A 24,441-nucleotide genomic window follows, 5' to 3' on the forward strand; every position below is an offset into this window, starting at 1 on the left:
AACACCCCCCCCCCCCCCCCCCCCCGCATCTGTTCACTCCCAGGTGTGCTCCTCTGCGAAGTCTCAAAACCATTCCGCATTTTTGCAGAATTGAAGAAGGGCAAGAAACATCTGCGGCGTTCACTTGCGGCTATTCAATTTAGCTCAGAATGAAAGCAGTACGAAATATATTTTCCTTACTGCCCAGACTCCCGGTGAAAAGCACTCCAACCACACTGCGTTTATAATCTCATAATGTTGCAGGACCGTTCGCATGACCTGGAATCTTGCTGTTCCTAGAGTGGCTTCTATCTGGCGGCAGGATTACGGGGCCCCTTAGACTGCTTTCATTTCCTTCTTCCTTTCTCGGGGCCCTTCGCTATTCGTGATAAGAGCTTCCGCTCTTGAGAGACATTGATCGCCTTCCTTTTGCTTCAACTTGCCACTAAAATCAGGGCTCGAACTCCCACCGCAATCCATCTTTCGAGCTTGGCGGCTGCTGCCCAGATAAAAATGACCCCGCACGTTTACAGGCACTCCTCACAATCGCATTACGACCGGCACATAATTCCGCACGTACTCTCGCCCCGGCAGCCCGCAGACCGCTAACGCTGGCGCCGGAAAGCCGCCTTTGGTGTGAGGAAGATCAATTATCCCAAGAGTAGGTGAGCCACGTTCAAAAAAGAAAGCAAAGAAGACGCAGGGATTCTTCGAGGACACTGATTTCTTTTCAGCGCTCGGCCCGGCCGCCCAGGCGATGGATTTTGATACAAGCCCCCGTCGGGTTTCAGCCAGCAGCTACGTCTAGTGGCACATCGGCGTCGATAACCTGAAAAAAAAAAATAAAAGAAAGAGACGGTCGTTGCGGCAACATACGACAGGTAAACAGCATGCGCAAAGACTACGCAGAACAAGCGTCAGATACGAGCGCCACAAGAAATAGTGCGTACGTTACAGAATTATTAGCTAGAACAGAATCACCAGATAGCTCCATAATTGGCTTCAGGAACTCCATCGAGACAGTGTGAACACTACACAATAAATCAATCTCTGGGCGTAAATCTAGCTGAATCCTACATGGTACGTTCAGTCAAGAGCAGAAATTTTACATGATACGAGTGTGCGATTTTTTTTTCCAGTGCATTCAGGCAACCCAGTTGCCTTAGATGCTGCAGATATGAGGGTACGTGCATGTTCCTCCAGTTAAAAATTCAGGGGTACTTTGGCTGTCTAAAGTGCGCATGGCGAAAGTCTTTTCACGCGGATTTGGCTGCCTCTGGGAGACGACCGACTGTTTCTTTTTTTCTTTCCTCTTTTTTCCCTATTTTTCCTTCTTTTCCCTTTTCTTCTTTTTCTCTTCTTTTTCATTTTTTCTCTTTTTTTTCATTTTCTTCTTTTCCTCATTTTTTCTCTTTTTTTTGCTGATTTCATCACCCGAGAAGCAAGAAGCGATCGCCAACTCCCGTGCTCGTCTTGTCATCCTGCTGCGCATGCGCGGCTTTCGATAGAAGTGATGATTACAAAGTGGGCGTCATCACCACCGATGACGTCATCAGTTTGATTGACAGCTACAGTGTGACAGAATTTTGGCCGACAGTATGAGCCATTAAAGGCTTTCGCCTTAATACCAATACCAGGCGACTAGGTCGCGAGGCAACGCTGCAATAAACTGCACCCGAGCAGACGCATCGCGTAAACTTTTAACGGTGGCTATAGAATGTCCTATCACTCACCCATAAGTGTGAACGGCGCCCTCTCGATCAGTAATGAACTATGGATACATACGAGCTAACAAAAATCGCCAATGATGTAATTTAGAGCTAGCGTTTCGTTTGTAGGGAATCCGATGTCACATTAGGTCCCATTCTACTTTTCGGGAACCTAATAAGAGCGCTATACCGGGTGTTTTTTTTTTAGAAGGGCAAAAATTTTTAAAGAAAGGTAAATTCCTTTAGATTTATTTTAACCCTGGGAGCTATACTGAGGGCTACGGCAGACGCCAGCTAAGAGGCAAACTACTTTAATTAGTTCGCTGATCAGCATAATATGTTAATTAACTTTTAACATTTTTGTTTTAGGGGATATGTTGTATTTGCTGAATTGGAGATCGTCTTCCAAACAGTCCAGCCAAGAAAAAAAATTTTCATGAAAAAATTTTTTGCCCGTGTTACGAAGCGAGAAAAAGTCACCCTGGTAGGCAGCTTCACACTGTAACACAGCGTCTGTGAGCGCCTGTGACGTAGTTCGCTCCGCCCCGCGCTTTGTGTCAGTGCGTTTTTGTTCCAACGCGGCATTGAGGCCGCGGAGCGAAGCGAACCAAGCAGCGATAGCACAGGCCGCCCGTCCGGCCTTTAGGTGATATCAGCCGCCTTGTGACGCAAAGTGCAGGGCGGAGCGAACTACGTCAGAGGCGCTCCGGCCGCTGAGTTGCGGTGTGAAGATGCCTACCAGGGTGACTTTTTCGCGCCTGGTAACGTGCGTGAAAATTTTTTAATTAAAATTGTTTTTTCTCGGTTGGACTGTTTAGAGGACAATCTCCAATTCTGCGAATACAACATACCCCCTAAAATAAAATTTAAAAAGTTTATTAACATATTTAGTTCATCACCGAACTAATTAAAGCAGTTTGCCTCTTGCCTGGCGCCCGCCGTAGCCCTCAGTATAGCCCCAGTGCTAAAATAAACCTAAAGCAATTTACCTTTTCTAAAAAATTTTGGACCTTCTAAAAAAAAAACACCCGGTATATAATGACGAAGTTAGCTAGGCAGCGAAAATAATGTGGAATCCTTTTTTTGACAACGCGAATGTGCAGAAGGGCAGAAGACAGCAACTGTCAAATCTACTCACTCTGGTTATTAGTAATGGGACTGAGAGTTTTTCGATTGTCTTACCAGGAAAAAGTCCCCAGCTACTGTGGGGGATCACCTCACTTAAGCATGCGGGGAAATTCACAAGCGACCTAGCGATTTCTTTCTCTCTGCACAAATAATGCCCGCGTGAAGGCGTTGTGTGCCTGTCCCAAATTTTCCTCTTCTTTATCGAACCATTGCAGCCCCACTGAATTGCAGCCCCGCCGGTAAGTGGCGAAGGAAAGGGTACGGCGAGGGCAGGATATTGAAGCTGCTCTGACAAGGCCCGGGATGTGTCAGTTCATACGTGAGCACATAGTAGTTCAGTAGCAGAACATTTTCGTGCTGCCTAACACCGGCTGGACGCGGTCTCGGCGTCAGTAGCGTGTCGCAAGCGATGCTGCGAGGCTGCTCTGAAAGGGGACGCCACCGAATGGGTTCTCCTTACAGAGCTTTCCACGAGTACCTTTGAAGTTATTTTAGACTTCTCTGCCTTTTGTCCAGTGCAAAGCATGTAACTAAGACACAAAAATCTAGCTCTCTTTGTACGGCATGTCGTCGGCTTTCGTGCTTCCTTTACCGAACGCGAGCAGAGTGCAATGCTACACACGTAACGAACCACGCTGTTAGCGGGGCAGTGCAGCGCCCACAGGTGCCCATCATGCGGTGGTTGGTTCTCCGAGCAGGGGCCGATAGCCGCGGGCCCGCTGTTCTGTAAGCGTTACAAGAGCGCGCGCGCATTACCTTGATGAGGGCGTCCTGGTATTCGCGGTCCGATAGCTTGTAGCGCGATGGCAGCCGGACGTTTGCCCGCTTCAGTACCAACTCCAGCTCGTCCACGTCGAATATGGGCAGCGGATCAATGTGGTGCTTGAAGATCAACTGCCCGAGGTACTCCACGTAATGCATTCTGCGGAAAAACGAGAAAAGGGCCGCGCCCGAACGGCTCGTCCAAACAGATGCGACAAGCTCCTGTACAGCGCTTGCTTTCACCTTTCAATCTCTCTGGTGGCAGTTTGTTTTGATCTCGTCGTCTCCTCAAAGTTTAGCGCGTTTCTGTGAACCTTGACTGCAGGTTTCAAACATGTCGCAACGCAATACATTTTTTATCCTTTTTTCTATTGGATTCACTTTTAGCTCCCGTTCGTGGCAGTCTCAGTCGTAAAAAATTTGCTTCTCTCTCATCAGCCTTCATCACGTGGATAAACTGCGGGTAAAATGAGAGCAGATGCAGCATTTTCTGCGTTCATCTACGCTCGGCAAAATACCTCTACCTGAGTCATCGAGCACCCGCTTGTTGATAACGAACTCGGGGAGTTCAAAGAAGGCTTGTGTGGTATGAACCTAATATTTATTGTTGATGGCAGTGTATATGTTGGTGCCCTACAGTTCCGTTATTCAGCTAGCTGAGTGCGTACAGTGCCGATATTCAAGTGTGTGTGTGCGTGTGCGTGTGCGTGTGCGTGCGTGCGTGCGTGCGTGCGTGCGTGCGCGCACACACAAGCACGCACACACACACACACACACACGCACACACGCACACACACACACACACACACACACACACACGCACGCACGCACACACGCACGCACGCGTGCGTGCGTGCGTGCGCTTTTTTCTTGTTCAACTGCAGATTCATACGTTTCCACGAACAGGGTAAAGAAAAAACAAATTTTCAGTATCTCCAATCCTTGTATCGCTCTTTCCTAAGGCTTCGCCTTGCCGTTGTGATGAGGCTTTGAACATAGACGTAGCCGCTATTGCATTAAGGCTGCAAGAGCAGCACAATACCCTCGATAAAAATAAGATTCAGTGACAAACACGCACCAATACAAGCGCACCGCGCTTACATAGACGCTCCAAGCCTTGGCTTTGGCTCTCCAGTTCCAGAGGCATTACGGATCAGAGAATAGCCACTAATGCTTCTTTGTTTGCACTACACTATAGCAGTTGGTGAAGTTCCCCCATTTCCCCCTATTCAGACAAAACCATGCTCATCAATTTAATCACGCATCCCGCCGATGCCCAACTCGCTTTTCGCAAGCCTGCGAAGAATTATGAGAGATTCACAGAGATTTTACCCTTTCACAGAACGATGTAAATTAGAGAAAACTAAAAGCGAGGTTGTGAAACATAATTCATTCTTTGTTGTTTGTTGAATTGGAGCAACAGATTTTTACACGGTGAAGTTGCCTGTATTTTGTGCTTTCTTTCTGTATGCGAATTGCAATAACATTGTACAGTTGTCCACACACCTGTCTAGAGCGCTAGAACGGTGCACCTGAGAGCACACTTTTTCTCATTCACGAATGGCACAAGGCTCGAAACCTGGACTTATCGTGCACGCACATTATCATGAATCGTGTATAACTCCTCATGCCTTTAAAATTTCTATCGGTCACTTGAGGTAGCGGCGATTGTCATACATTCAGAACAGAGCACGCCCTTCGAGCGCCGTATATATAGAGAAGCATGCGGACGACTGTACTCTATCGCAGTGTCTATAAATAAAGAAATAAAATTAATAAAATGAATCATCCACGGAAGCTTTTTCTGCGTCAGCTTTTGTGACACCTGAGCTCAAAAAGCACTGCGGAATTAAGCTTTCGAGCATATTTTCTACAGTGGATGAGCTGTACGTCGCACGTGAAACTTCCAGGCTAATCCAGGCGCAGTCATTAGATCGTGTTAACGTATTTCCCCCCAGCGCATCAAGCTTGTCAAACGCTTCCATCAGATTTAAAAGCACTTGCTCTTGAGCTAGTTGCTTTAGTTCTCATTAAGTTGGAAGTTGGTGCTTCGTCTCGCCGTGTACCTATACGTTTCACCTGTTTTTTTGCGCCGTTAAATATTTAAATAGGTTTCTGTCAGACACTTCAAAAGCGCTTTGTTTGCAGGTTACAAAAGAGTGTACGCTCGTTTTCACAAAACCTCCTTTTCATGAATTTGGATTGCGTGAATAAAACTAAAATACAACGCGAATCAACTGTATGAATATAACCAAAATAGTATCGTTCACGGTCGCGCGGAGCAAACAGCCAGGAACTTTCTTTTAACCCACATTAACCTGATGAACGAGCTTAATAATGAACTTCCAATCTCGTGACATAGGCCATAACATTCTATGAAATAAATCTGCATTAGATGAAATAAATCTGGCATGCAAAAAGTTTCCAAGGACGCAATTTTCGCAACGGTAGCTGCGTTGTAAAAGTGTTTACTTTTGCAAGTGAAGTTATCCAAAGCGCCGGGTTTGAGCGTTTCATTCTTCGACAGTTTGCTATTAACGCTTCGTCATATGGAAAAGAAGGGAAAGAAAAACCGCGCGCAGTGCTCAGCGCCCAGTTGAAAACCGGTTACCTTACACAAGTTTTCGCGAAGTTGACGAAGGCATAATTCATTTCGTTCTTGTTGTTTTTATTGTTGTAGTAGAATGAGTATAACGGTGGTGGTGATGGCGGCGATGGCGGTGGCGGTGGTGGTGGTGATAGCAGCAACATGATTCGTAGAAACAGTGGTGGTGGAAGAAGTATTTGAGCATATTTGGAGCAGCGGCAAATGGTTTGGTTTGGTTTGTGGGGTTTAACGTCCCAAAGCGGCTAAGGCTATGAGAGACGCCGTAGTGGAGGGCTCCGGAAATTTCGACCACCTGGGGTTCTTTGACGTGCACTGACACCGCACAGTACACGGGCCTCTAGAATTTCTCCTCCAAAGAAATTCTAGCCGCCGCGGCCGGGATCGAACCCGCGTCTTTCGGGTCAGCTGCCGAGTACCATAACCACTGAGCCACCGCGGCGGCCAGCGGCAAATGAGGGAGAATCTTACAAACAGGTTCTATAGTTAGGTAATGTTAAGGAGAGTTTAATAACTGGCTAAACTATCGACCATTGCTTAAAATGTAACTTGAGTGACGGTTAATAACTGGATCATCGCCTAATAAAAATACGGCGTGAAACGGAACGCGTTGTTTGTAATTCTAGATTCGCCGTCATGACTGATACGAGCACTAAATACTGCAAATTTATTCCTTATTAATTAATTTATTTTCTCCAGCGCAACATTTTGCGCATGCGGCTTAAGTCGTGGTTTACGAATAATTCGCGGGCACTAAATTTTGCGAAGCAGGTGTGGTACGTTCCCTGCTCAGTTTCACGCTGTCTTTAGCTGCGTGCGTACTACAGGTATTGCAACCAGAACAATGTGCCGTGGACATCGCAAAAGTCAACTCGAGAGCAAGCGTGATGAAGCCCATTCACGCATCATTGGTTCAGTGAGCGCTATAGACGCTGTTCAGAACTGATGTGATGCCGCAGGTATCCAGAAATATACATTTTTGAGTACGCCCGAATTAAGGCTGTTTATTTGTATCAAACATATTGAACAAAGGTACAGCCGGCAAAATCTTTAGCTGGCGTGCTCGACGGCCGCTTTATCTGTGCTCCTGCGCTTTGCGATCCAGCAAACTTGCGAAAATCTGTATATTAAGCACGGGCTCATGAGCCTTTGCTTAAACTTGATATTTTCACAAGTTTGCTCCGTCATAAGCTACAGCAGCACGGAAAACGCGGCCGTCACGCACGCCAGATAAAGATTTGGCCGCCTGTACAGCGTGCTCCGCATAGAATTTTTTTGCCCAATTATGTGTCAACATCTTGCCCATATTATTCGCGAAAACAGTTCCTCGCGAGCTGAACATGGCTCCAAAAAATACGTTAAAAAACGAAGTTAGGCCAAAAAATTCAAACCAAAAAGTTGTAGAACGGTCCGCAAAACGACCAATTGGACAGTTTCTAACTTTTCATCTATTACCCATTAGTTTTTTTTTTTTCCGCTATCTGCAGATGCCCGTGATTTACAAAAAAAAAAATACCACGTGACATGCCCGCTTGCGCGCCGCGATTGCAAAGCTCTCAAACGTTGCGCCTACAAACGAACAGGTCATTTAGCCGGGTGTGCCCCCACTTCAAAGGTGACCGGGCAGCTACGCAGGCGCTGTCTGTGCGATTTACGCCCGTGCATGCGGTAAGGCCTGCGTCTGCCTATCGCTATCATGAACCGCCGCGAGGGAAGCATTCCACTAACCTAAATTAGAGTCACTCGAAAATTTTCCGACGACTCTAGCCTGAACCGCATGGCCAGCAATGACGCCACTGCCCTTTCGCCTTTTAAGCGGCGGCAGACCAGGCTAAATGGTATTTTCGTTTGAGCGCAGAACGTTTGAAGTCACTGAAATCGCGGCGGCAAGCGAGCATGTCATGCATTTTTTCGTTTTTTTTTTTTTTTGTATCATCAGCAGTGAGCGAAAAAAAAAATAATACGCAATTCTGTAAAGTTAGAAACTGTTCAGTGGAACGTTTTCCAGCCCGTTCAACAATTTTCTCGTTGGGATTTTTCGCCTAACTTCGTTGCTTGCGAAGTTGGTCAATTAGTCGCGATTAATTATACAATTAAGCAGAATACAAAAAATAGTGTGATTTGATGTATACAACTGGCAGCGACATGCATTTGGTCACCTCGTGTTGGAGTGCTTGGGCGTATTTTTAAACCCTGGCTAAAGTTAGTTGGGACACACTGCATATCATAATGAGCCTCTCATTTCCCTTCCCTTGTATGCGCAACTGCTGTGTGTATTATTTCCAACTGGAGACTAAATGAGCGAGCAAGGATCGGCGACATGGATCCTTGACGAGGCTGCTAAAGTTTCCAACACCCTGGCCTTCAAATTCATGCACTGTTCTTGAACCTTTACATGGCCATGGGACTTACTGAACAGCTTCTCGTAGCTTCGCGAGAATCACCAGAAAGAAATCAAGTCAAAACGCCATGAATTAAATCCTGACTTCTGGCGTGCACACGAAAGAAGGCAACAGTCATAAAAGCCAAAAGGAAACCATCGACAGATATATTTTTGTTATGATGGTGTTGCATAGGTAAGGGAGGGATTTGTTTCGTAATCGTTCAGATAGAAGATAATTACGGCCGCCGCGGTGGCTCAGTGGATATGGCGTTCGGCTGCTGACCCGAATGACGCGGAAGCGATCCCGGCCGCGGCGGTCGAATTTCGATGGCGGCGAAATTCTAGAGGCCCATATACTGTGCGACGTCAGTGCACGTTAAAGAAACCCAGGTGGACGAAATTTCCGGACCCCTTCACTACGGCGTACCTCATAGCCTGAGTTGCTTTGGGACGTTAAAACCAATCATCATCAGCCTGACTACGCCCACTGCGGGGCAAATGCCTCTCCCATGTCTCTACAATTAACCCTGTCCTTTGCCAGCTGCGCCCACCGTGTCCTTGCAAACTTCTTAACCTCCTCCGCCCACATAACTTTCTGCCGCCTCCTGCCATGCTTGCCTTCTCTTGGAATCCACTCCGTTACAATTAAGCACCAGCAGTTATCTTGCCTTCGCATTGCATGCCCTGCCCAAGCCCATTTCTTCCTCATGATTTCGACTAGAATGACATTAACCCGCATTTGTTCCCTCACCCACTCCGCCCGCTTCCGGTCTCTTAACGTTACACCCATCATTTTTCCTTCCATAGCTCGCTTTGTTGTCCTTAACTTAAACTGAAACATTTTCGTTAGCCTCCAGGTTTCTTCCCTATAGGTGAGTACCGGTAAGATACAAGTGTCGCATACTTTTCTCTCGCGGGATATTGGTAAATTGCCATTCATGATCTCAGAGAACCTGCCATATGCGCTCCGCCCCATTCTTATTGTTCTAGTTGTTTCTCTCTCATGATCTGGATCAGCAGTCACTACCTGCCCTAAATAGACGTATTCCCTTGCCACTTCCAGCACCTCGCTAGCAATTGTGAACTCCTGTTCCCTTGCTAGACAGTTGAACATTACTTTGGTTTTCTGCATGCCAATTTTTAGACCCACCGTTGTGCTCTGCGTGTCTAACTCATTGATCGTGTTTTGCAATTCGTCTCCTGAGTGACTCAGCAAGGCAATGTCATCAGCGAATCGCAGATTATTTCGGGTGTTCTCCATGAACTCTTATCCCCAACTGTTCCCATTTGAGGCCCCGGAATAGCTCCTGTAAACAGGCGGTGAATAGCATTGGCGAGATCGTGTCTCTCTGCCTGACACCTTTCCTTATTGGAATTTCTTGCTGACTTTATGGAGGAGTGTGGTAGCTAAACCAAACCAAACCAGAAGATAATTTCATAGAAACTAGAAGAAGAGACAACCACGCCGCCGGTAGGATCCGAATTAGAGCATTACACAGTCCTCATTTCGAGACCCGAGCCTGGCCCGTGCACGAGGCTCAAAGCCCCAGGTAGATCTCAGCCCGGCACAAACCCGGGCCCGGCCAGGGCTTGCTTTGTTATCACTCGGTGGAGCCCAGGCCAGGCCCTCCAAGCTCGGTGGGAGGCTAGGGCTCGTTTCCGCAACAGCGCAAGGGGTAAACTGCTCGCTGAGGACAAGTATATTCCTACAATACAAGAAAAGAAACTCCCGGTATAGACGCTTAAATCGCAGTAACTCTCGTAGAAATCGGTTTTGTCAACACAAAAAGAGGAGATAAGGCGTGGTCGCCCTCTCGGCTTTTGAACAGCGATCTCGTCTGTGAGTAGCTCCGAAGTTCCGAGAGCGAAATGAAATGGGTTGCATACACGTGCAATAAACTACTCTGTGTTAGGTCTAGGTTTTTAATCAGGGAGATTTTTTACGACCCACACTGTGCGAATATTAAAACGTCCTCGTAGCCGTAGCAATGACATTTTTTTTCTTTTTTACAATTCCTTGGTTTGAATTCATGGCCTCACATTGGCCGCGTTTCAGTGGACACAAAACATTAAAGTGCTGTTGATTTCATAGTGTCTTGCGAGAGACCCGAAGTGGCCTAAAACAACATACTATTTTCCAGTGGCGCTTCTGATAGCGTGCAGATGTGTTTGGGGAGGCGAAGACACACAGTCGAAGACGAGCAATCCAATGAAGATCCTTCTCCTGTGGTTTCTATGAGGCTTCAAATGTCCAGTCGCGAACGGTAACAGAAAATCGAGCATATCCAGGTCTTGCTTTGGTAGAAGCGACGGTGTGTGTTCACTGGTAGCTGAAACAACCCAAGCAAGTGGGGCACCGTACTTCAGTAGGCGAATGTACTCGTCTGAGTGAGCCGTGTGTCAGGCGTTATGAAGCTCAACTGCTCAGTTGAGTCCGCTGCTGGATTTTGCGGTGTAGAACCTGCGAGAGCGGTTTTTCTATTCCGTTCTTCAATCACTGAAGAGAGCCTTTTAATTTCTTCTCTAGTATCCTTCAATGTGGCTGTTCGTGCGCGTTGGAAGCTACTTGGACACTGGACTATCAGTGACGCTGACTAAATTGGCTCTATAAATGGCGCAGTTAAGCTTTCTCTCATTCCGGGTAAACTAAGAACTCTCTGGAGAGATTTTAGTGCACGTATTCTTTCATTTTCGATACATTCCCTGCAGCAGGGCAGAAAAAAAAACAGTATCCTTTCTAATATTTCTCTCGTGACAAAATGTAACAGCAGCAGACACCAAAAAACAAGCAAATAAGAGTTTAGTAATCGTTTCTTCCCTCCACACCATGTCCCTGTTTCTTCCGTGTCGCTGTTAGAACGCCCCAAGTGAAACCGGAAATAATAAATAATAAACTGGACTTATACACTGTAGAACAGTACGTTAGGTTTTTTCATATTTTTTTAGACCTACCGTTCTGCTTTGTCATTGATCATGCTTTGCAATTCGTCCCTGCATTATATAGCAAGGTAATGTCATCAGCCAGTCTCGGATTACTAAAGTATTCTCCAATTGCGGCGGAGGGTATTAGTTGCCTAATTAGATGGGGAATTAGCGGTGAGGGTTGGGATCCAACAGGCGGCGTGGTCGTCTTTTCTTCTACTTTCTGTGGAGTTATCTGTTATCTAGACGATTACAGAAATAATCACCTGCCCAATCGGCACTACCACAAAAAATAAAGCTACCACCACCTTATGCTTTCCTAGGTTCCAGTGACTGTTGGCATCTTTCGCGTCTATATCGTAGCTCCTCATCTCTTTGCTCTTTTCTGCTCACTGACTATTAAGGCGAAAGCCTTTCATGTCTCATCGTTGTAAGCAGCAGTTGTCGACAGAAATGTCACGCTTTTCAATTGGTCTAAACGGTTGTGACGTCACAGTGCGCGAATTTCAAACGGGGCCAATTGTACTTTGGCAAGAACCATGCAACCAATTGAAGCGATCGTTTAGTGATGCTCCAAGTAAGTGGGACTGAGCTTAGTTAGTTGCTTAATTACCCAATCACCCTAATTAACTTTTAAGGCGGAAGCCTTTAATGCCTCACCGTTGTAAGCAGGAGTTGTCGACAGAAATGTCACGCTTTTCAATTGGTCAAAATGCTCGTGACGTCACAATGCGTGAATTTCAAATGGGGCCAATTGTACTTTGGCAAGTAACCATGCAACCGATTAAAGGGATCGTATAGTGATGCTCCAACTAAGTGGGATTGAGTTTAGTTAATTGCTTAATTAATAAATTAGCCTAATTAAAGTCGAAGAAAATCAAGAGCAAAAGAAAATAAAGACGCGCGTCGCAGCAACAACCGCGTCCGCGGAAGCAGACGCTGCTGAAAAAACAGATAAGCGGCCGAAGCCTGTTCCCTCCAACACCACCCACTTCCCCACCCAGTTCGACATTGCCCGCTTCGACGTTCCTCGTTTCGTATACATTGTGTCGAACATCCTAGACAGTTCCAACATTTGACAGGTGAATGACAGAACACGATGGATAGAATTACAGTAATGTAAATATCAAATAGCCTAATTAACCTTTCTAGTCAGACCACATAAATAAATAAAACCGATTACGAAATTAGTCGAGTTGGGGAACCGAACCAGGGTCTCCGGAGTGCGACACGAGCACGCTAGCCACTGCGCCATGCCAGCTGAATGGTTTGGAAAGAACAAAGGCGCGTCTAAATAATATGGCGTCTTCGTTCACTCCCATCTTCCCCCCTTCCCTTACGGCGAAGTTCAGGTGTCCACCCAGATATGCGAGAGAAATACCTTTCCTTTCCTCAAAAATAAATTTACTGTCCAGCAAGGCGTAGAGCCAAATGGGCGATGGCGTTCTGTGGACTCCCTGGCAGCGTTGCAAGACGCTGTCGCGTTCCACTCTTAGAGGCGAAGCTTAACATCTTAACCACACATCAGTGACACAAGCAGACAGCCAATGGACGCGTCACTCGCTGGCAGCACTTGAATAATCATTCACAATCACATTCGTGGCAGAATGCTGTACTCAGGCTTTCGCCTTGCACCACTTTAGTCGCCAAAGTGTCTCCTAACTTTTGGTGTGCTGTTGCAGAACGATAATGAGCGGCCTACTCAGCTCGTGTCACTGAGGATATCACATATCCCCGTGCAGAGTGTCTTCCGCACGCAGCGTATTCATCCAACCTAGCGCCTTGTGATAACCCAAACTTTGAACCCCGGCAGCCAGAAATTCCTCATGGACGACGATATTAAAAGAATGGTGAAGGTGAACCTGACGAAAGTTGTTCTTCCCAAATCAAGGCATTGGAAAGGCGCTGGTTCATCTTAATTGAACGTGCTGGAGAATATATGTTAAATAAGATGCAAAATGCTGATCTGCCTGGCTCGCATTTTTGCTGAACAAAAAAGCGGTAGAGACACTTAAGACTGCTTATGTGTGGGATTGCGAAAGCATTGTTTACACGTAATGTTTGTACATGCATTAAAGTTCTTTTCTACGAGTTTCTGCGTTTGCGTGGCCGGAGACGCGGAGACGGGTCTGGTGGAACCGAACACAGCTGCCTGCATTTCTCCGCTGCTGTGCGTCTTCGGCGTTCGCGTACCGTATTTTCCGGTAAGACGCGGCTTTTTTTCGAAAATCTTGCTGGTGCGTCCTATACAAGGGTGCGTCTTACATGAAAATTTTTCGTTTTTTTTCCCGAGCTCAGAAATTGTTCAGGTTCATGCTCAAGTTTTTTTTACCGAAAAAATATCACTACCAATGACGCGGTTGTAACACGGTTAATACTTCAATACGGGGAACGCCGTGCGCAACTGTTTTTAGGTGAACTTTATCATGAAACTGCGGGGATAACGACTTCTGGGATCACAGACACGCGACCATTTCGGAGGCCCCAAGCAAAAATTATGTAAAATGCCAAAAGATTACGACAATCGCGCTCCTCGCCATTGTCAAGACAAGCCAAGACAAGCCGGCGTTCTTTTTTAGCCACCCTTTGCAACTTTGTTTCCTCCGTGTACGTAGTGCGAAGAGAATGTTTCAGCCGCGTTGCCTCCAGAAATGGGCGATCTTTTTGATAGCCCATCCGAAGATGAACACTTCGAAGGTTTTAAGTAGAGATATGTTATTATTGACATATGGAAGAGTTCTTTCGTTTCTTTCTTTTTTGTAAGACGTGGGCGGGTATGGCGTGAGTGTTGCCTTTTTCGACCACTTAGCGTTCCTTAAGAATCTCTCAGAGGTGCGGTGAATTTCTTGATGGTCGCGCAAGCGTGTTTAGTTAACCCTCACTAGCCTAACTGGGTAAATTGGGGTGCGTCTTATATACGGGTGCGTCTTATATACCAACTTTTTCAATGACAGCCTGCATAGATGGCAGGTGCGCCTTATACACCGGAAAATACGGTATTTGCGCGAGCGACCACGTTCCACTTCGGGTGGTGCCGATGCGGAAGCTGTAGACGTTGATGGGCCATTGCTCATTGCACGGGCACGCATACAACCGGCCGCAATGAAATCCAGTGACCAAACGGTGCACCGCGGGAAGCACGCTCTGCTGTCTGCGCCCTTTCCGGTGGCGCGACGTACGACACCACCCACACACATGCGCTCGCGTATATATAACACCACCCGGAACGCTGTACGACGAACGGATGCATCACAGTTTTGATACGAAAGTCTGGAAAGGCATGCAGTTAAAGGGGCATATGTCGTCGGTTAGAACCCCTGTTGCAAGCTAGCCACGAACTTGACTAGCACATGTAAGCTATATGCAACGAGAAATCGTATGACACCACCTTCAAAACTGAACGACAAACGGTTGTTCGCAATTTTACTAGGAATGTAGTAGAGAGAACTGGCGCCACATGAAGGTCAGCCAGTGGTGAGTACATATGGACGAACGACGTGTATAAGATTCTCTGATGCGGCGGTGCTCGGCTTGCAGTGTGCGTCATACGGCCGCTTGATGACGTCACTCTATTTTTCTTGAGGCCGCTGGGATTTCCTGTACCATCTGTAAGTACTCACACATACGCTGCCTGCTTTTCTCGCAATGGGACTAGTTATGCTTTCGCATTAAAAATGTTAAGGTTGCTTCTTGACTGCCTCTCGTAGATTTAAGTTTGACGTGACGTTCTGACTGCATATCACGATATATATTTATTTGCCGCGTGATGAACAAATTTTCACTCTCATTCAGGAAGCTAGTTCGCTGCATACCATAAATCTCACCTTGAACATCGTCTTTTTAGGCTCGTACATTCATGGACAAAAACTTACGGGATGCTCATTTATTCTTTGCGGTTAGTCAAATCAGGTCAGTGAAAAGCATAGATGAACAAGGGGACATGCGTGCTCCATCCACTGTAAAAAATACAAGGAGAGTGGATAGGAAGGGACCACGGAAAAAAAAAAAATTCTGTGGATCTGCATCCCGTAAACGTTCTTCGTAACTGTACATTTCTTATTAAAAGAATAGGTCCAAAAGTCGTAAGTCCGTTGCGATGCTGCAGTCAAGAGAGGAAATAAGAAATTACACAAAAGTCCACTGACGCGAACAAACTAGGGGAGAGCACGGCAGGACACGGACGGAACGGGCAACCCTATTCGAATGAGCTTTGTGGTCCAAACCACTTGGCGTCGAGAAGATTATTTGACCTCCCTATTACTTTGCCCGTCCATTCATTTACCTCCCTCCATAACACAGAGGCAGCACCGTGCGTATCTAGGCGCACTGAGCATGCCATACATCAGTACATATCCGGACTAAGTAATACGATTCGATTACTTCCAATCCGATTAGCTTCGTCTATTGTTGCTTGCTCATCACAGTGCCGTTGTCGCCACAACCAGCAAGCTGGCACGGCGGAAGATAAGAAAAACAGAGAACTGGAAGCGAATAATACCCGCGTTTCCCAAGTGCAGGCGCCAATTACGAGCCTGGTCTTCTTCTCACCTGCACAGTCCTGCCGTGCCTTCTTCCACGGGTCTACCGCAGATGTCGTCCTTGAAGCCGTCCGCGCTCTCTTTCTGCTCAGGCACTTCGCACCGCGACGTCTTCACCCAGTGGGCGGGCGGCGCCCGGTTGAAGGCTATGTTGCTTTCCTGCAAGAAGTTCAACGCGTAACCGCACGTTGTCTCTTCGCGCCGAAAGATGGGGAATATTTTAGGGACAAATTTCTTTTTATGCTCTCTGGGGATGCATGGCAGAAAACGCCGAGTTTAATGCTTTTGATTTTAGCAAAGAATGAATAAACTTGAACGTGGGGAACAAACTTAAATACTGTTCCGCGCATTATATGTTAGAGTACGACACTAACTCTTAGCGGTCCCAAATCGCAAGAGTAAAGTGATTGAAAAGAAAATTGGTGTCGAGGGGTTTAATAATGATCTACTGTAGTGAAAACGAAAAAAAATATTTTTTGAATTAAGTACCAACCCACTACATACACAAAGAAAACATGGTACAAAATCATTGCGCAATTAAACAATTGCTACAGTTCGCTTTTCCTTGCTTACAACCTTCCTCCGTCACTACACATTTTCTCTTCTTGGAAAGCAGCTGGCATGACTCATCCTGACTTACGACGTCAACAGAACATTGATTCCAATAGCGAATAAATACATTATAACGAAGAAATCTAAAACCAAGTTCGCTTGCTCATTGGCCGTCCGTCCATCTGTCTGTCTGTTCCTGTCTACTCGTCTGTTGTAGCTTCTAGTTTCATTATATTTCCTTTGTGTGCCCCGTCCAACATGAGAAGTATTACAAAGCTCCCGGTTCATCAATCACGCAGCAGACGCCGTAAATAAATCCAGCAATCACTCGTGTATATTTGCCCAAACACGACAAGCTCTGGTTCAATCAACATTCCCCAACCGCCTATCCGAAGAAACAACTTCCGGAACTACGCACCTCCAAAAGTCTCTGCAAGTCTTCAATATTCTTGTCACGGAGGTAGAACAGGCAGTTTCGGGGATGGTGAGCGTGCAGGCCCAGCCTGGCGCAGTTCGGAGTCCGGCCGCATTTCTGGAAGAGTACGGTGCACTGAGTTAAAGGACATCCTAGCGACAGGCAAACGGACGCATTGCCACCGCAATCTGCGCTTACCTCACCCATCTTGAAAGGCAGATTGCACCCGCAGCAAAAGTCGAAGCTGCACTGATAGCACTTGAAATGCATACAGCCTCCACGGGCTAATGCGTACCTAAACTTGCAGTTTGGGCAATCTGAAAACGCATGAAAAATGGTTCAGGAACATTCTCGTAGAATTTCGCGCGCGGAGTGAGAAGCAGCTTGATGCTATATTGGGTGCACATGCAAGGATGTTTTATATTACAAATAAGGCGCGAACGGACAAGTTCACTTTTCTACGGCTGTCGGCACCTACAGTTAGTTAGTTAGTTAGTTTATTGGGGTTTAACGTCCCAAAGCGACTAAGGCTGTGAGAGACGCCGTAGTGGAGGGCTCCGGAAATTTCGACCACCTGGGGTTCTTTAACGTGCACTGACATCACACAGTACACGGGCCTCTAGAATTTCTCCTCCAAAGAAATTCCAGCCGCCGCGGCCGGGATCGAACCCGCGTCTTTTGGGTCAGCAGCCGAGCACCTTAACCACTGAGCCACCGCGGCGGCGCACCTACAGTTAGTCCGTTAACTATTATACCAGGCGTCTCGGCAGAGGCTGAGAAAACGTGTGAAGGTAGCAAGCTACCGGTACATACAAAAGTTTTGAGGGCAGGAGAAGATGAGCGATATCATCTTCGGCGGGCCGCAGAACAGGTGATTCTTATATTACATCCCCAGGAAATCTCAACAAACAATTCTACTTTGAACGGCTGCCACAACTTGCCGCGCGGAGCTGAACATTCAAAATCACCACGAGAATTTAGAATTCCCTCTACATCTAATTGATTTTCTATGGCCGTCGGAATTAGTTGGTGGGAGCTCAGGATGAATTCAATAGGTCCAATTCTGCAGTGAGCAGGAAGAGTCGGCTGTGATAATCACCCAGTTCGCGCAGTCTCTCGGGGCTATTGAGTTTTTTTAAAAATTACAAGTTTAAAATATCGGCATTGAGTTACACGGTGTCCGCTACTGACGGCCAACAGATAGCGCTAGTTGCTGTTCAAGAAAGCTGGGCGTGAGCCAACTAAGGAAAAAACTAATCACAATTTTCATTAACGGCTTTCGGACACACGCTGTGATTGCACGATGAGAACCATTCATGGTTCAAGGCATCGCTATTTATTTAAAGTCTTCAAAGTAACGTATTAGCTTTGTGGTACTCGTCCCCTCTCTGATCCGCGAAATACTTTGGTGCCCTATTGAGAAACGAATGTAAAGGCGTGATAATGGTTTTCGCTTACACTAATCTGTGAGCACTAAATTATTTCATGGCACCTTTGGCAGACCAATATCTTCGAATCGTATGGGATTCAAACGATTCCTAATAAATGGACATCTTACTACCATGAGGGGTTCATATACTAATAGTTGCAATGCGCCTAGAAACCTGTAATCAAACAGTTAATAAAGTAAATTTGATTAACTGATATCCTAACTAGTACGTATCCCGCACTTCAGACATGATTTTAGTGTGCGTCGGCCACCTGTGCTGAGTTGGCGAGAATTTAACTTTTTACTGAAAACCGTGTTAAATGCGCCTTGTAATGCTCTCTGAACCTGATATGTAAACCTGCTCGATCGTTAGGTGACATACGGGTGATCACCTAGGCCAAATATGTCTCTCCCATATTCTTTCTGCTAAAACTGCGCCTTTTCAAATCCCCGCTAATTGCACATTGTTTTTACAGCCATCCCGTCAAGGCGGACAGATGACAGTTATCAGCCAGTTTCTTCCTCCTTCATGAACGGCAGGTCTCATTACAAACCTAGCAGCAGACAAAAACAGGCCGAGCGACCGTGTGTGTCACGCTTCTAAGCCGGCAGTAATCGGATTATGCGTGCGAGAAAACAAGTGTTTGTTTGGTGCAGTCACTGGGTGGGGCATTGCAATTTTCCTGCGCATTAGGAATGACAAGAGAAAGCGCCCACTGCGCCTGAAACGCCCTGTGGGGCAATTTTAGATGCCCAGAATTCCGCTGATTCAAATTACCATCGCAAAATCTTTGCTGTAGAGGGCGAGTCCCTGAAACGTCACCATCATATTCAACGGACTACAACGTTGGAAAGAAAGGATTTCAGGCCAGTTTGCTCTATCAGTTGTGTCACTTAACTGCAGGCTTCTACTTGCGTCGATCTTTGAATTCTTTCCATGCAAAGACAAATCGTATTGGCCATAGGCGTTTCAGAAGTAGGATTTCCTTCGTATCGGTAGAACCAACGATGCATCACGATAATGCGTAGCTTCTTTTAAGCATACTCTTGAGTATACGAGCTACCGATCATCAGTGTATTATTTAGCTTTTATTCATTTCACCATGCTTAGGATAAAAACAAAAAAAAAATTCACGAGATATCAAGTCTCAAAAGTCCAGTGAAAGAATGGAGGTTTTGCTTGACAAATCGCAGATGTCTCATTCACGGCCAAGATTGGATGCCAAGTATTGCATCTGTGACACCGAAAGTTCTACTTGGAAAGTAAGAAGGATGACCTACCAATGCCATTTTCAGCCAAGTATCGCGCGATGCCCTCGGCCTGACTTTCAGGGTCATTATCTTGCTGCCATTCTTGAAACTGCTCGCAGGTGATCCCTTCGTGTTGTTTTTGCCACTGAACAAAAATGAAAAGCAGAAAAAAGCCACCATCCACGACATCAGAGAAAATGTCGACGCGTTACGCGCGCTCCTGCTGCACTGTAAGTCTACAGGAAATCTCCAGAACATGGAGTGGACTCACTCGACCATTCGAAAAGAATTAGCCATGTTTACGATTAAACAGACTCTATCTAAAGCGTAAATGAAGGCGGAATCACTTACTGGTTTCCGACAAGACGCGCAGGTGACAGCCTTGCAATCTGGACAGACCAGACGCGTCTGGTTTGGGTATGTGATAAAACCAGAAGAGCACTGCAAAGACAAAGCCCGGTAAGCTTCCCCAGTAAAAAAAAAAAACGTGCTATTTGTATTTTTCTACCAAACATGCCACGCTGTGTCGTTTTAGTAATCGAAATATCGCAGTGCTTTTAATTTCGATTTCATTTTTTTTAAACTGACGATAGAACTGTCGCTTGTCTTTGTGGGTGAGTTTCGCACCAGCCTCTGCCTCTACCTCTTCAGTAGCGCAAAGTGTTTAGTACTCCTGCCGCCAACTAATAATATTTCGGCTTCAGAAGGACACTGCCCCCTTCTATAATGTCGACGTCCCAGCTTGCACGTAGCTAACCCAAGTGTATGCCAATGATTTTTTTTTCAGATGCTTTTTTTACGACTAGCAAGTCACGTGCTGACTGAGAAAAAAATTAACAGACGCTGAAACACTGCCAGCACGCTAAACGTAAGGTTAAAACGATGTAGCAAAGCCACCAACCTGAGAACACCATCTAAAGTTCGGATCTTTCATCAATGCTCGATCTCGCAGCTTTTGTTGGAACAGGTCGTAGACATCTCTCTCAACGAAGCTTTTTAACTGCGGAAACATAAGGATCACCGTCATAAGCAAGTCCAGCGCAATGCCAGGATGCACTTATTGATTAGCAAATCATTCATAAGGTCAGTTGTAAAAAGGAATGTTGGTAAGAGATTCTTCGAGCAATCAATGGTACCTAAATCTGAAGGGAAATTTTTACGGCGTGTTCGACAAATGAGCCAACGAACAAGTTTACTTACCAGAATATCTAGGTTATTAAAGTAATTAAGCTCCACATCTTCGTCACTTAGGTCTGGCTCGTTGCAGAAAGGGCAAAGAAGTTCCATAATATTTCTGTCCCGAATTTGGATGGTAAAGTAAGCTTTGAGGCATTCTTTGCAAGCCCTGTGGACGCAGTTCAGTAGAGAGACCATCTGCAACAAAATAAATAGAAACAATCAGAACAAAACTGGTGTTTCGAAAAGTGTCTACAAGCGAACCCCTTTGGCGCAATCCCAGGTGCGATTTCCCAAGTTCTTCTCAGTTTCTGTTAAAAATATCAGTAGCCAGTAACCGAACTCTGGATTTCGTGATCTTCGCCATGTACAGATTACTTCTTCACAAGCGCCCTCAAAACGCCTGGTCGAGCCGAATGTCGCAACTGCAACCTGATTTTCGCTCGTTGTTTTTTGAAGCGAAAGCTTCACTTCAAGGCTTCAATCGGGGACCGTCTAAATTTAGAAAAATAAATTGAATCAGTATTCATGACTGGGAGTCGAACCCGCGGCTGCGCGAACAAATCTCCTTTGAGACCACTAAGCCGCAACCAACACGCCTCGCGTTAAACTGCATCACACTCTCGCTGTTGTTGTTGTTGTAGCCTTTGGTTGGTTGGTTGGCCTCAAGTAGAATGGCACATAGCCTTTGCGCTGTGCATTGGAAAGCGTCGTCTTCATCAACTTCCATCTGCTCCGTCCCGCGGCACTGCCTGCTCACCGTCTTCTTCTACGTAGCACAAATCCGTGTTTTCGCTCCGATTCAAATGTAGTAAATATTGTTAGTAGTTTTTTTTTTATTATCGTTAAATATTGAAAATAAAAATAGTCCCAGATGTACGTTCTTCATAGTAAAGTACAGAGCTCATATTTCTGTGAAGCACGCCATTGACGTTGCATTCTTTAAGCAATACAATGACGCTGAAGTTCTTCTGTGTCTACTTGTCGACAAAGCATGCAGCTCATTGATTGCAGTGGCTTAGCTTATTTTTGCAACCCAACAGCTTTTTTTTTTTGTTTTATTGTGCAGGCTGGCGAAGCACGGCGCTATAAGGAGTCTGATTTCTCATTTTTACGCCGCTCCAGCGGCAAGGGGCACCCAGAAAATTGGCTTTCATCTGAGTCTCGCGTTCACTTTTTTTTTACAAAAGCACCGAAGTTTGGGCCAGTTGGTATTGATCCATCTTGAAAATGTAGCAGCACGAAAAAACGGGGACAAAATAGACACAGGACAAAATAGACAAAATAGACACTTTTTTTTACATGCGCTGCGAAAAGAAGCACAACACCTGGGCAGAAAAGCGAAAAGACTAAAGATAAAGTGAGGAATCTTATCAGAGATGGCAAATAGAAGTAAACATCACTGAGGTTCACAAAGTCATTTATAATAAATAAAGGTCAGCTTGTACAGCCAAAAAGCAAATTTATCCCACAAAAGCAGGATACACACGAGTTCGATACACTAAGCGATTTTCTGTGCACGCATTTTTTTTTTTTTCAGATCTGTTCCAGCAGTGATCCGCAAGCTAGCCTAGGAACAGATTTTATAGCTAATCACAGCCTGTACATTGTAAACTGCCCTCGGCAATTTACGCTGAAACTGCACAAAACAGTAAGTATGCGTCACGCCTTCGTAGCAGTGTGTAACAACCAGCAACAACTTGCAATACCTCTCCAGTGTGTAACAGCCCACTGCAGAGGTACTGCAAGAAGCCCTTGGCTTGCTTCAGAAAATTCTGAGCAAGAAGCCGCCACTTCTAAGCACAAATATAGCTTGCGTGTTGGTGCCAACATAAAGAGAAGCGGGTGTTGCGAAGTAATGAACAGTAGATGACGACAGCTAGCGTGCCGGCGATCAATACGGCCCCGCGGCTTACCGTTGTGCGTAGGTAGTTTCACGGTCCACTCGGTTCTGATTGGCTGTTCGTGTTTTTTCTTCCGACGGCACTTTAATAGAAAGCGCGATAACTAAAGTTATGCGGCCCTTCGGATGCAGTAAGAGTCTACGCTAAGTGCAAAAGTGCTTCCATGACCTTATCTGCTTCGTAGTTATGTTGCAAGGCTCATAACAAGCGATAAATATTGTTAGTTTCTCAATTTTTCTCTATAAAGGTGAGAAAACTGCGGGCGTCAGGGCATAATTCATGCAGCCGCTGGTCACCCACGTCCTCAAGCAAAGAGAGAAATGCGACAATGTAAGGGTTCCCAAGCACCGGGCCACCGTGCGTTCCACAACAGCATGTGTTATCTACGAAACATCAGGACCTCGTCCGTACCATAGAAAGTGGCAACGCACAAGTGCACAAGTACGTAGAGAAAAAGGTTGCAGTCACACAAAAAGCATAGCGGAACCGGAAACGAGAAAGCTATTCTTTAAATATTTTTGTTTGTCTCGCCATTATTCTACTGGAAGTTGTGGAAAGAAATGGCCAGTGGCTGACCTGGCTGATGGGGTAGTTGGCCGCGCACAGCTCGCATTCCTGCTGGAGAAAGTTAACGGCCTGGTAGATGCTTTCGCACTGCTCAGCCGCCAAGATGGCATCCTCTTCGTCGAAGCTCATGTCGATCAGCTCGGCCACCAAGTGCGCGTGCACCATTGTGGGGCAGCGGCCCTCCAGGACGAGTTCCTCGGCTTTGGCCTGCGGTGCACGGGACGTGTGTTAGCTTCACCTGAATGGGCAACAACCTCGTCCTTCGACTCCAGCCGCCCACCAAACGCTGTTCAGAGATTGCGTCAGCCACCGGTTGCGCCGAAGCATACCTGTCTGCCTTCGACTTTTTATTTGATCATTTAGCCGACGTTGGTCTTCTAGAAAAACTAATCCCTCTGTTCGGCACTCCAGCTTTGCATTCTCTACGCAGTGAACTTTTTCATCCCATTTCCTACACCTCTCTCATTCTCTCTCTCCCCGAATTCTTTCCCCAAGCAGAGCTAAATTCTCTGTTTTTGAATTAAAGACCTTCTCTCGCTGTCTCTCTCTCTTCGACTACCCTTTTAAGCTCCTGTTCTCACTGTTTCTTGCAGTTCTTATCACTTTCAAACGACGTTTTCCATACCAGTATACAGGGTGTGTCACCTAAGACTTTACACATTTTTTTTAAAATACAGTTTTTGAGATAGAAGAGCGCTTTTTCGGCATAGCATTGTCAGCGGCGTAGTACAGCAGAATACATCTGAGACGTGCTAACTAGCAGGCTGGTTCACTTATAATGAATAGTTAACTTTTAACTATTACTGATAGGCTCCTTACTTATTGAGAGGCGTGGAGCCCATCTTAATTAATAAGCATATCAGTTTTTAGAATTCTGAGAACGTGGTTACCCTCGACGCTATGACGCTATGGCCCAAGAAATTCTGGCTACATTGCGCCAAAATGCGTGCGCTTTCGCGAAGCTTGCAGGCAAAGCAACCTCTCCAGCGCACGTAACCCGTCGAAATAGCCGAAATTTATTGGCCCACTGCGCCGAGGGTAACTGTCGTCGATATTCCCCAAACTGATATGGATATCAATTAAGGTGGGCTACACGCCCCTCAATAATTAAGGAGCCTAAC

At 46.1% G+C, this 24,441-nt stretch overlaps 1 protein-coding gene across 4 annotated transcripts in view; it reads right to left on the reverse strand.

Moving 5' to 3' along the window:
- Window positions 1-685: 685 nt before the first annotated feature.
- Window positions 686-24,441, reverse strand: part of LOC149350491 (uncharacterized) — a 133,068-nt gene continuing 109,312 nt past the window's right edge. For all 4 annotated transcript variants that reach the window (XM_089579519.1, XM_089579517.1, XM_089579518.1 and 1 more), the window contains exons 15-24: window positions 23,330-23,527; window positions 20,874-21,047; window positions 20,575-20,673; window positions 20,025-20,114; window positions 19,704-19,818; window positions 17,192-17,310; window positions 16,997-17,110; window positions 16,037-16,185; window positions 3,573-3,738; window positions 686-808 (exon numbers count right to left, since the gene is read on the reverse strand). In XM_089579519.1, coding sequence (XP_089435645.1) covers window positions 767-808; window positions 3,573-3,738; window positions 16,037-16,185; window positions 16,997-17,110; window positions 17,192-17,310; window positions 19,704-19,818; window positions 20,025-20,114; window positions 20,575-20,673; window positions 20,874-21,047; window positions 23,330-23,527 — 1,266 coding nt within the window. In that variant the 3' untranslated portion in view covers window positions 686-766. The remainder of the gene's footprint in view (window positions 809-3,572; window positions 3,739-16,036; window positions 16,186-16,996; window positions 17,111-17,191; window positions 17,311-19,703; window positions 19,819-20,024; window positions 20,115-20,574; window positions 20,674-20,873; window positions 21,048-23,329; window positions 23,528-24,441) is intronic.

Source organism: Amblyomma mixtum, chromosome 3 (assembly GCF_055824585.1).
Source record: "Amblyomma mixtum isolate Tamu chromosome 3, ASM5582458v1, whole genome shotgun sequence".
NCBI lineage: Eukaryota > Metazoa > Arthropoda > Arachnida > Ixodida > Ixodidae > Amblyomma > Amblyomma mixtum.